At 47.1% G+C, this 13,530-nt stretch overlaps 1 protein-coding gene across 5 annotated transcripts in view; it reads left to right on the top strand.

Annotated features, from left to right (window-relative positions):
* The window catches only part of DIAPH2 (diaphanous related formin 2), a 984,664-nt gene that overhangs the window by 53,003 nt on the left and 918,131 nt on the right, over positions 1-13,530 (top strand). For all 5 annotated transcript variants that reach the window (XM_069985741.1, XM_069985740.1, XM_069985739.1 and 2 more), the window contains one exon: positions 8,853-8,957. In XM_069985741.1, coding sequence (XP_069841842.1) covers positions 8,853-8,957 — 105 coding nt within the window. The remainder of the gene's footprint in view (positions 1-8,852; positions 8,958-13,530) is intronic.

Raw genomic sequence — 13,530 nt, 5'->3', positions numbered from 1 at the left:
ATATACGTGGCCCCCGGGGCCCCCTGTGCTATACGCTCCTGTTATTACATCACAGTAACGATACTTCATGATATTAGTGTTGTATATATTGCTGGAGTGTAATAATAATGTCGCTTATAATAAAACCACTAATTATTGGGAAATTTCCATTTCTTCTCTTATTATCCTTCCCATCATCCCGTGCGGCCCCAAGCAGAGTCCCTGGAATTCCTCCGGTCCGGCTTCCATCTGATGCCGGCTTCCAGCCCGGACTGCAGACACACCAGGACGTTACTCACCTGTCGCTGCCCTCTAGTTGCCGTCCTTATTTCTGCCGCTTCATTAGTTTCCACTCTTTTCCTTTTTATTCCTTTTCTGATATTTTATTTGCTGAGTCTCCGTTATATTTTACACTTCCCGCTTCCCTTTTGCTGCTGACATTCTCCTTGTTCCTTTTTTGTCAATCATCCCATCATATTCCTTCTTCTCTCCGTCCATCCGTTCCTTTCTTCTTTCATCCATCCCTCCCATTCTTCCTCCCACCCTCTCTCCTTTTATTCATCTTTCCATCCTTCCATCCCTCCCTCCCATTCTCCTTTTTTTTTCTCTCTCCCTCCCATTCTTCTTTCCTCTCTTCTTCCCTTCCCTCTTCTTTCCTCCATAAATACCTTCCTATATTCCTATCATATAGAAGGATACAGTGAGGTGGAGGGAGCCCCCACAGCCTCATTTGTCCCTCTTGTTCAGCCCCTGTTATATTCCTATCATATAGAAGGATGTAGTGAGGTAGAGGGAGCCCCCCGCAGCCTCATTTGTCCCTCTTGTTCAGCCCCTGTTATATTCCTATCATATAGAAGGATGTAGTGAGGTGAAGGGAGCCCCCCGCAGCCTCATTTGTCCCTCTTGTTCAGCCCCTGTTATATTCCTATCATATAGAAGGATGTAGTGAGGTGGAGGGAGCCCCCACAGTCTTGTGTCCATCCTGTGCAGTCTATGTTATATTCCTGTCATACAGAAGGATGCAGTGAGGTGGAGGGAGCCCCCGCAGCCTCATGTGTCCCTCCTTTACAGCCCCTGTTATATTCCTGTCATACAAAAGGATGCAGTGACGTGGAGGGAGCCTCTGCAGCCTCATGTGTCCCTCCTGTACAGCCTATGTTATATTCCTGTCATACAGAAGGATGCAGTGAGGTGGAGGGAGCCCCACAGCCTCATTTGTCCCTCTTGTTCAGCCCCTGTTATATTCCTATCATATAGACGGATGCAGTGATGTGTTAGAGCCCCCAAAGCCTCATGTGTCCCTCCTGTGCAGCCCCTGTTATATTCATATCTTATAGAAGGATGTAGTGAGGTAGAGGGAGCCCCTGCCTCCTCATGTGTCCCTTCGGTACAAACTCTGTTATATTCCTATCATATAGAAGGATGCAGTGAGGTGAAGGGAGCCCCCCGCAGCCTCATTTGTCCCTCTTGTTCAGCCCCTGTTATATTCCTATCATATAGAAGGATGCAGTGAGGTGGAGGGAGCCCCCACAGTCTTGTGTCCATCCTGTGCAGCCCCTGTTATATTCCTATCATATAGAAGGATGCAGTGAGGTGGAGGGAGCCCCCACAGTCTTGTGTCCATCCTGTGCAGCCCCTGTTATATTCCTATCATATAGAAGGATGCAGTGACGTGGAGGGAGCCCCCACAGTCTTGTGTCCATCCTGTGCAGCCTATGTTATATTCCTATCATACAGAAGGATGCAGTGAGGTGGAGGGAGCCCCTGCAGCCTCATGTGTCCCTCCTGTACAGCCCCTGATATATTACTTTCATACTATTGGAGATGCATGTGTCCCTGGTGTATGTGGCACCCGGCGGATGGGGACCAGGCTGCAGTGAGCTTCCATACTGTAAGGACACAATTGGATTAATCCCTTCTACATTAGAGGACGCCATTACGTCATTAGTTTGAGGCTATAATTTCCAAAGCGATTTTATGATGCTAATTGCGCGGTCTTTGTATTTATGATAGCCGTACACTTAGTCTGAGCGGACGGAGTCATTTCCAACAAACGAAAAACCCCGTAAGTGCAGCTAAATATATCTCCTAATGTGTGCAATAAGGCTAAATAAATGGATGATATTAGATGCAATTAAAACAAATCACGAGGCATTTTCCTTCCTCTTACACAAATAATAATAATAATCACATAATTGGTATTTTCTATCCGCCTCTCTAATCCGGCCTCATGGAAAGCCGATTGCTCATCAGCATTGATCTGGAGCTCTGCAACACATTCTGGATGGTAATCGTAACGTATATTGGTAGATGTGCGCCGGGTAGCTGTCAGCAATACCGGTGCCGAGGAGAAGAGGAGGAAGGTGCACTACAGAGCCCAGCTACCTGGCTGCCCTGGGACAGATCTGATGATGTCATGGGTCTTATGTCCATATATGGGCAGTGACATCATCAGAGCATCATCAAACCAAGAAGTACAGCTCCTTAATGTGGCTTCCTCTTCTTCTCCTGACCTCCGCACATAGTGGTGGTGGTGCTGCTGCTGACCCCAAATGTGTATCAGGTGGTCTGCAGTATGAGGGGGTCTGTAGTATCTGGGGGTCTGCAGTATCAGGGGGTCTGCAGTGTGTATCAGTTATAAGGATTTGAATCTGTAAAGTCTGGAGGAAAGAAGGGAAAGGGAGGACATGATGGAAACCTTTATATATGTTGCAGGAGGAAGAAGGGAAAGGGAGGACATGATGGAAACCTTTTATATATGTTGCAGGAGGAAGAAGGGAAAGGAGGACATGATGGAAACCTTTATATAATACAGGAGGAAGAAGGGAAAGGAGGACATGATGGAAACCTTTATATATGTTACAGGAGGAAGAAGGGAAAGGGGGGACATGATGGAAACCTTTATATATGTTACAGGAGGGAAGAAGGGAAAGGGGGGACATGATGGAAACCTTTATATATGTTACAGGAGGAAGAAGGGAAAGGGAGGACATGATGGAAACCTTTATATATGTTACAGGAGGAAGAAGAGAAAGGGAGGACATGATGGAAACCTTTATATATGTTACAGGAGGAAGAAGGGAAAGGGGTGCCATGATGGAAACCTTTATATATGTTACAGGAGGAAGAAGGGAAAGGGGTGCCATGATGGAAACCTTTATATATGTTACAGGACTATATAAGGGTCAGGAGGGAAGGGTTTTTAGAAGAAAAAAAAACTAAACTCCAGAACAAGAGGACACAGTGAGAGGTTACTGGGGGGAAGATCAGAAGCAACGTGAGGATTCACAACCAGACAGAAGATCTGACACTGATGTGTGCAACGTGCCGGAGCAAATCGAAGCAGATAGGAATATTTTAGGAAACAGTGGATCTTTCCAGACGCTCCAGACCAAACACTTGACCAATTTTTGGCCAAGAAAGAGATTGCAGCATAGAAGATCCTCCTCACCAGCCAAACGGACATGAGGAAAGCCCTAAAGCTGGCGATGCATGTTACATTTCCAAACCATGTGAAAAATCATCCATGGGGCCTCCTGACCCACCCCCGATGGCCATCCTCTCGGGAGGGAAGGAACAGACATGCCAGATCCTTTTGTTGGCGGAGGGCAGTAGGAGCCCATGGCCGTGCCTAGATGTGTGGCGGGTTCTTTCTGCTTTTCCTTCTGTAGGTGGATGCTTTCCAGTATTCTATAATTTATGAGAAGAACAAGTGTTAGCGCTACAATTCTTTCCAGCATACTATAATATGTATCTAACCATGGAATATGATGTTGGCTAATGTCTCCACCCAGTCCCTTAGTCCAGCAATCAGCGGAGATAACATAGTCCTCTCTTACCATAACCAGCAGTGCCGGGATCTCCATGCCTCTCCAATGTCTTCACCAGTCCCACAATCAGCGGAGATCATGGGGCCCTCTCTTACCATAACCAGCAGTGCCGTGATCTCCATGCTTCTCCAATGTCTTCACCAGTCCCACAATCAGCGGAGATCATGGGGCCCTCTCTTACCATAACCAGCAGTGCCGTGATCTCCATGCTTCTCCAATGTCTTCACCAGTCCCTTAGTCCAACAGTCACCCGAGATCATGTAGTCCTCTCTTACCATAACCAACCGTGCCTTGATCTTCATGGCTGTACAATGTCTTCACCATTCCCACAATGAGCAGAAATTATGTGGTCTTCTCTTACCATAACCAACCCTGCCGTGATCTCCATGGCTCTACAATGTCTCCACCATTCCCACAATGAGCAGAAATTATGTGGTCTTCTCTTACCATAACCAACCCTGCCGTGATCTCAATCACTCTGCAACGTTTCCACCAGTCCCACGAACAGCAGAGATCATGTGGTCCTCTTACCATAACCAGCAGTGCCGTGATCTCCATGCTTCTCCAATGTCTTCACCAGTCCCTTAGTCCAACAGTCACCCGAGATCATGTAGTCCTCTCTTACCATAACCAACCATGCCTTGATCTTCATGGCTGTACAATGTCTCCACCAGTCCCACAGTCACCCGAGATCATGTAGTCCTCTCTTACCATAACCAACCGTGCCTTGATCTTCATGGCTGTACAATGTCTTCACCATTCCCACAATGAGCAGAAATTATGTGGTCTTCTCTTACCATAACCAACCCTGCCGTGATCTCCATGGCTCTACAATGTCTCCACCATTCCCACAATGAGCAGAAATTATGTGGTCTTCTCTTACCATAACCAACCCTGCCGTGATCTCAATCACTCTGCAACGTTTCCACCAGTCCCACGAACAGCAGAGATCATGTGGTCCTCTTACCATAACCAGCAGTGCCGTGATCTCCATGGCTCTACAATGTCTCCACCAGTCCCACGATCAGCAGAGATCATGTGGTCCTCTTACCATAACCAGCAGTGCCGTGATCTCCATGGCTCTACAATGTCTCCACCAGTCCCACGATCAGCAGAGATCATGTGGTCCTCTTACCATAACCAGCAGTGCCGTGATCTCCATGGCTCTACAATGTCTCCACCAGTCCCACGATCAGCAGAGATCATGTGGTCCTCTTACCATAACCAGCAGTGCCGTGATCTCCATGGCTCTACAATGTCTCCACCAGTCCCTTAGTCTAACAGTCACCAGAGATCATGCAGTCCCTTTTTACCATAACCAGCCCTACCGTGATCTCCATGGCTCTACAACGTCTCCACCAGTCCCACGATTAGCAGAGATCATGTGGTCCTCTCATCATAACATTGGTTCCCCAATGTATCCACCAGTCCCTTAGTCAAACAGTCACCAGAGATCATATGGTCCTCTCTTACCATAACCAGCAGTGCCGTGATCTCAATGCCTCTCCAATGTCTTGTGAGGTGATGGTGGAGGAGCCTTAGGCTGGCGACCACTGGGACCGACCAGCCTTGGAGCGTTTCTTTCATCTCTTGATTCCATGAAGTGGATGAGGCTTCAGACCTCAGGGACGTAAATGGATTATCCCATCAATACAACTTACTCACTCAGAGTTATTTTTCCTCCAGATGTCGCCTGGGCAACGAGCACTGATGGCGAACGGTGGCCACACGCAGGGGCAATCAGTAGCCCTGTGGATTCCATAGAGTGGCGGTAGTCACGTCTCCTGCCGTCCCACCGAGCGGCGCTCAGCATCGTGATCAGCTTACGTGGAATTTCACACAACGCTGGTGACAGATTGGAGACCCCACGAGCTGAGATGCGTCTCCAAACAGATGTGACAGAAGCCGAGTTACCGAGTATCGGCAGGATAATGGATTCATCTCCTGTGCTCACCGTGTGCCGCTAAATGAGTCTTCTATGGGGAGATACTCTTATTATAAACCCACATGGCACAGTGGGAAGTGAGTGTGCAGGGTATGACGGGAGAATTGTTACTCGTACGATGCCTCGGGTGTTCTCAGTGCTGAGGGAAACCTTCACTGACACATTGTAACATCCCAACCCCTGACTGTGAACCTGTACCCCTACACCAGGCAGCCATGGAGATGGGAACTTATAGGCTGTTTTAGTAATGTGTACTACACTTTAATACCGTACATACACATGGAGATATAATACCGTACATACACATGGAGATATAATACCGTACATACACATGGACATAATATAATACCGTGCATACACATGGACATAATATAATACCGTACATACTTATGGACATATTAGAACACCGTACATACACATGAACATATTATAATACCGTACATACACATGGAGATATTATAATACTGTACATACATATGGACATATAATACTGTACATACATATGGACATATAATACTGTACATACATATGGACATAATATAATACCGTACATACACATGGACATATAATACCGTAAATAAACATGGACATATAATACCGTACATACACATGGACATATAATACCGTACATACACATGGACATATAATACCGTACATACACATGGACATATTATAATACTGTACATACACATTGACACATAATACTGTACATACATATGGACATAATATAATACCATACATACACATGGACATAATATAATACCGTACATTCACATGAATATATTAGAATACCGTACATACACATGGACATATAACACCGTACATACACATGAAAATATAATACCGTACATACACATGGAGATATTATAATACTGTACATACATATGGTCATAATATAATACCATACATACACATGGACATATTATAATACTGTAAATAAACATGGACATATAATACCAGACATACACATGGACATATAATAATGCCGTACTTACATGTGAGCATATTATAATTCTTAGTCACTGGGAGTATATATAGCGGGGTAGTATAAGGTGGCGGTCACTTGGTGTATGTATATAGCGGTGTAGTATAAGGTGGCGGTCACTTGGTGTGTATATATAGCGGTGTAGTATAGGGTGGCGGTCACTTGGTGTATAGATAGCGGTGTAGTATAAGGTGGCGGTCACTTGGTGTGTGTATATAAAGCGGTGTAGCATAAGGTTGGCGGTCACTTGGTGTGTATATAGCTGTGTAGTATAAGGTGGCAGTCACTTGGTATATATAGTGGTGTAGTATAAGGTGGCGGTTACTTGGTGTATATATAGCGGTGTAGTATAAGGTGGTGGTTACTTGGTATGTATGTATGTATATAGCGGTGTAGTATAGGGTGGCGGTCACTTGGTGTATATATAGCGGTGTAGTATAAGGTGGCGGTCACTTGGTGTATATAGAGGTGTAGCATAATGTGACGGTCACTTGGTGTATATATAGCGGTGTAGTATAAGGTGGTGGTTACTTGGTGTGTGTAAATAGTGTTGTAGTATAAGGTGGAGGTCACTTGGTGTATATATAGCGGTGTAGTATAAGGTGGCAGTCACTTTCTGTAATAGTATAAGGTGGAGGTCACTTGGTGTATATATAGCGGTGTAGTATAAGGTGGCGGTCACTGGGTGTATATATAGCGGGGTAGTATAAGGTAGCGGTCACTTTCTGTAATAGTATAAGGTGGCGGTCACTTGGTGTATATATAGCGGTGTAGTATAAGGTGGCGGTCACTGGGTGTATGTATAGCGGGATAGTATAAGGTGGCGGTCACTTTGTGTGTATGTATAGCGGTGTAGTATAAGGTGGCGGTCACTGGGTGTATGTATAGCGGGATAGTATAAGGTGGCGGTCACTTGGTGTGTATATATAGCGGGGTAGTATAAGGTGGCGGTCACTTGGTGTGTATATATAGCGGGGTAGTATAAGGTGGCGGTCACTTGGTGTATATATAGCGGGATAGTATAAGGTAGCGGTCACTTGGTATGTGTGTGTGTGTGTGTGTATATAGCGGTGTAGTATAAGGTGGCGGTCACTTTCTGTAATAGTATAAGGTGGCGGTCACTGGGTGTATATATAGCGGGGTAGTATAAGGTGTAGTATAAGGTAGCGGTCACTTGGTGTATATATAGCGGGGTAGTATAAGGTAGCGGTCACTTGGTATGTGTGTGTGTGTGTGTGTATATAGTGGTGTAGTATAAGGTAGCGGTCACTTGGTATGTGTGTGTGTGTATATAGTGGTGTAGTATAAGGTAGCGGTCACTTTCTGTAATGGTATAAGGTGGCAGTCACTTGGTATATATAGTGGTGTAGTATAAGGTGGCGGTCACTTGGTGTATATATAGCGGGGTAGTATAAGGTGGCGGTCACTGGGTGTGTATATATAGCGGTGTAGTATAAGGTGGCGGTCACTTGGTGCATATATAGCGGGGTAGTATAAGGTGGCGGTCACTGGGTGTGTATATATAGCGGTGTAGTATAAGGTGGCGGTCACTTGGTGCATATATAGCGGGGTAGTATAAGGTGGCGGTCACTTGGTGCATATATAGCGGGGTAGTATAAGGTGGTGGTCACTTTCTGTAATAGTATAAGGTGGCGGTCACTTGGTGTATATATAGCGGGGTAGTATAAGGTGGCGGTCACTTTCTGTAATAGTATAAGGTGGCGGTCACTGGGTGTGTATATATAGCGGGGTAGTATAAGGTGGCGGTCACTGGGTGTATATAGCGGTGTAGTATAAGGTGGCGGTCACTTTCTGTAATAGTATAAGGTGGCGGTCACTGGGTGTATATATAGCGGGGTAGTATAAGGTGGCGGTCACTGGGTGTATATATAGCGGGGTAGTATAAGGTGGCGGTCACTGGGTGTGTATATATAGCGGTGTAGTATAAGGTAGCGGTCACTTGGTATGTGTGTGTGTATATAGCGATGTAGTATAAGGTGGCGGTCACTTTCTGTAATAGTATAAGGTGGCGGTCACTGGGTGTATATATAGCGGGGTAGTATTAGGTGGCGGTGTATATACTTATTTCCTCTCTGTGATTTCTCTCCTGCAGGAAGATATGAATCTGAATGAAGAGAAGAAAGCGCCGCTGCGGCAGAAAGATCTGGCGAGGAAACATGAGATGGTCGTCCAGTACATATCGGCCACAGCCAAATCGGTAGGTTCAGTCCTCTTATGTTATGATATTCAGGCGAGAGGAATAAGCTCTTACCCCCCGGTGATGTCCAGCATCGTCCTCGCTCCCCAGCTGAACGTTCCCCCCCCTTCTCTTCCGAGATGGCCTCCACTACGAGCTGGCTGTATACCACGTCCTACACTGCCCACCTCTTCCAGAACTCTCACTATTATTATAATGGTGGGCACTCTGCGCTCCTGTATGGACCCATAGAGATACTGAGGGTTCTGTAAGAGGTGAGGAGTGCAGCCCGTGGTATACAGCCCGCTAGCTGAGCGTATATATCACTGATATGCACATGCCGTCTCACATCAGCAGCTGCTCCCGGCATCATAATAATACTCAGATACTGTGAGGAGTGCAGCGTGTGGTATACAGTCAGCTAGCCGGGCGTATATATCACTAATGGGCACATGCCATCTGATATCACTAATGGGCACATGCCATCTGATATCACTAATGGGCACATGCTATCGGATATCACTAATGGGCACATGCCATCTGATATCACTAATGGGCATATGCCATCTGATATCACTAATGGGCACATGCCATCTGATATCACTAATGGGCACATGCCATCAGATATCACTAATGGGCACATGCCATCGGATATCACTAATGGGCACATGCCATCGGATATCACTAATGGGCACATGCCATCGGATATCACTAATGGGCACATGCCATCGGATATCACTAATGGGCACATGCCATCGGATATCACTAATGGGCACATGCCATCGGATATCACTAATGGGCACATGCCATCGGATATCACTAATGGGCACATGCCATCGGATATCACTAATGGGCACATGCCATCTGATATCACTAATGGGCACATGCCATCTGATATCACTAATGGGCACATGCCATCGGATATCACTAATGGGCACATGCCATCGGATATCACTAATGGGCACATGCCATCGGATATCACTAATGGGCACATGCCATCGGATATCACTAATGGGCACATGCCATCGGATATCACTAATGGGCACATGCCATCGGATATCACTAATGGGCACATGCCATCGGATATCACTAATGGGCACATGCCATCGGATATCACTAATGGGCACATGCCATCTGAGATACTGAGGGTTCTGTAAGAGGTGAGGAGTGCAACGTGTGGTATACAGCCAGCTAGCAGAGCGTATAGTGAGTGGGATGACAGGCAGGAGTATAGAGAGTGGGGTGACTGGCAGGAGTATAGAGAGTGGGGTGACTGGCAGGAGTATAGAGAGTGGGGTGACTGGCAGGAGTGTAGAGAGTGGGGTGACTGGCAGGAGTGTAGAGAGTGGGGTGACTGGCAGGAGTGTAGAGAGTGGGATGACTAGCAGGAGTATAGAGAGTGGGGTGACTGGCAGGAGTATAGAGAGTGGGGTGACTGGCAGGAGTATAGAGAGTGGGGTGACTGGCAGGAGTATAGAGAGTGGGGTGACTGGCAGGAGTATAGAGAGTGGGGTGACTGGCAGGAGTATAGAGAGTGGGGTGACTGGCAGGAGTATAGAGAGTGGGGTGACTGGCAGGAGTATAGAGAGTGGGGTGACTGGCAGGAGTATAGAGAGTGGGGTGACAGGCAGGAGTATAGAGAGTGGGATGACTGGCAGGAGTATAGAGAGTGGGATGACTGGCAGGAGTATAGAGAGTGGGATGACTGGCGGGAGTATAGAGAGTGGGGTGACTGGCGGGAGTATAGAGAGTGGGGTGACTGGCGGGAGTATAGAGAGTGGGGTGACTGGCGGGAGTATAGAGAGTGGGGTGACTGGCGGGAGTATAGAGAGTGGGGTGACTGGCGGGAGTATAGAGAGTGGGGTGACTGGCGGGAGTATAGAGAGTGGGGTGACTGGCGGGAGTATAGAGAGTGGGGTGACTGGCGGGAGTATAGAGAGTGGGGTGACTGGCGGGAGTATAGAGAGTGGGGTGACTGGCGGGAGTATAGAGAGTGGGGTGACTGGCGGGAGTATAGAGAGTGGGGTGACTGGCGGGAGTATAGAGAGTGGGGTGACTGGCGGGAGTATAGAGAGTGGGGTGACTGGCGGGAGTATAGAGAGTGGGGTGACTGGCGGGAGTATAGAGAGTGGGGTGACTGGCGGGAGTATAGAGAGTGGGGTGACTGGCGGGAGTATAGAGAGTGGGGTGACTGGCGGGAGTATAGAGAGTGGGGTGACTGGCGGGAGTATAGAGAGTGGGGTGACAGGCGGGAGTATAGAGAGTGGGGTGACTGGCGGGAGTGTAGAGAGTGGGGTGACTGGCGAAAGTATAGAGAGTGGGGTGACAGGCGGGAGTATAGAGAGTGGGGTGACTGGCAGGAGTATAGTGGGTGGGGAGAAACCAGTGCAGATGGGACCCCTGTGTTCTGCTAATGCCTGTTATCAGCCATGTCAGGTACAAAGAGAAAAAACCACTTCCACCCCATAATATCCTCCCTCATGCTCTATGACGTAGCTGTATGGCGGGGTCTTACTGTTAAAAGGTAATGCTTGCCCATAGGAACCAGTCACAGCTCCCATAGCAACCAATCACAGCTCCCATAGCAACCAATCACAGCTCCCATAGCAACCAATCACAGCTCCCATAGCAACCAATCACAGCTCCCATAGCAACCAGTTGCAGCTTAAAAATATTTTTGGCTTCTGGTAACATAAAAGCTTAGCTGTGATTGGTTGCTATGGCAGCTGATTGGTTGCTATGGGAGCTGTGATTGGTTGCTATGGACCTCTCACTTTATGTGACTGTCCCTTTAAGACGGTGGTGTCCTCCCTGCTGGATACAATATGATGTATCTGATCCATCGGTTTATTGTATTATATTTTGTGATTCTCCTATAATATTCGGGGGGGTGGGGGGGCGGTAAGTGAGCGATCCTATTAGGATGTAGTTTCCGTCTGGCAGCGCCTCGGTAATCTCTGACCTGACTCTTTCATTATGTGAAACCACTAAAACTGGAAAATCCTGCGGTGGCGTTTAATCCGCGGCTTCTCGCACTTCATCACAGACGGCGCGGTGAATGCTGATGGATCTAATGCGTCACGCCATCGCGTTCAGTATGTAACACCGCGCTCCCTGCACATGGCGGCTTAATGAGAGGACCTCAGTGTAATCCCATGTAAACTGCGCTAAGCTTCCTAATCTGTGACCCCCGTATCCAGATGAGTGGGATCTCCCAGAGCAGCTATAAGGAATAACACTGGACAATAGAGAGTTCTGGAACTTTCTAGTAAACGCTACAATTCCCAAGACCTGGACGGCCTGTACAGCGCGCACAGCTGAGGGTTTGCTACAGTCACATCCAGTCATAGTGCAGAGGCGGGTGTGCTCCCACGTGTCCACCACCGCAGACATACAGGTCACCAGTAATATACAGGATGCTTAGTGATGGTCTCTAATCGGTATAGGTGATCCTGCTGGTCATACAGCTATGGCGGATCATGATGGAGAGCATGATGAGGATCACATTTAAAAGGGAAGTCGGCATGGTGGACCACAAACCAAGACATCTGACCAAGCATGACGGCTATAGCTGAAACCGCCTGGATAACCACACAGACAGTTCATTTTACCAACCAATAAACCAAGCATCCATTGAAGCCATATCCATCCAAACAATTAACCATCCACATAGCCAGAAACATAGAAAACCAAAGAGCCAGCCAACCATAGAAGCAATTATCCAACCGACTGACAACATAACCCGACAAAAAGGGAACCAACCAACCCTCAGAAGCAATTATCTAACCGACTGACAACCTAACCCCACAAAAAGGGAACCAACCAACCCTCAGAAGCAATAATCCAACCAACTGACAACATAACCCAACAAAAAGGGAACCAACCAACCATAGAAGCAATTATCCAACCGACTAACAACATAACCCGACAAAAAGGGAACCAACCAACCCTCAGAAGCAATTATCTAACCGACTGACAACCTAACCCGACAAAAAGGGAACCAACCAACCCTCAGAAGCAATAATCCAACCAACTGACAAAATAACCCGACAAACAGGGAACCAACCAACCATAGAAGCAATTATCCAACCGACTGACAACATAACCCGACAAAAAGGGAACCAACCAACCCTCAGAAGCAATTATCTAACCGACTGACAACCTAACCCGACAAAAAGGGAACCAACCAACCCTCAGAAGCAATAATCCAACCAACTGACAAAATAACCCGACAAACAGGGAACCAACCATAGAAGCAATTATCCAACCGACTGACAACATAACCCGACAAAAAGGGAACCAACCAACCCTCAGAAGCAATTATCCAACCGACTGACAACATAACCCGACACACAGGGAACCAACCAACCATAGAAGCAATTATTCAACCGACTGACAACATAACCCGACAAACAGGAAATCAACCAACCATAGAAGCAATGATCCAACCAACTGACAATATAACCCGACAAACAGGGAACCAACCAGAGAAGCAATTATTCAACCGACTGACAACATAACTCAACATATAGGGAACCAACTGACCATAGAAGCAACTATCCAACCAACTGACAACATAACCCGACAAACAGGG

Source organism: Dendropsophus ebraccatus, chromosome 10, assembly GCF_027789765.1.
Source record: "Dendropsophus ebraccatus isolate aDenEbr1 chromosome 10, aDenEbr1.pat, whole genome shotgun sequence".
Lineage (NCBI taxonomy): Eukaryota > Metazoa > Chordata > Amphibia > Anura > Hylidae > Dendropsophus > Dendropsophus ebraccatus.
This window is presented reverse-complemented; position numbering and strand designations above follow the sequence as displayed.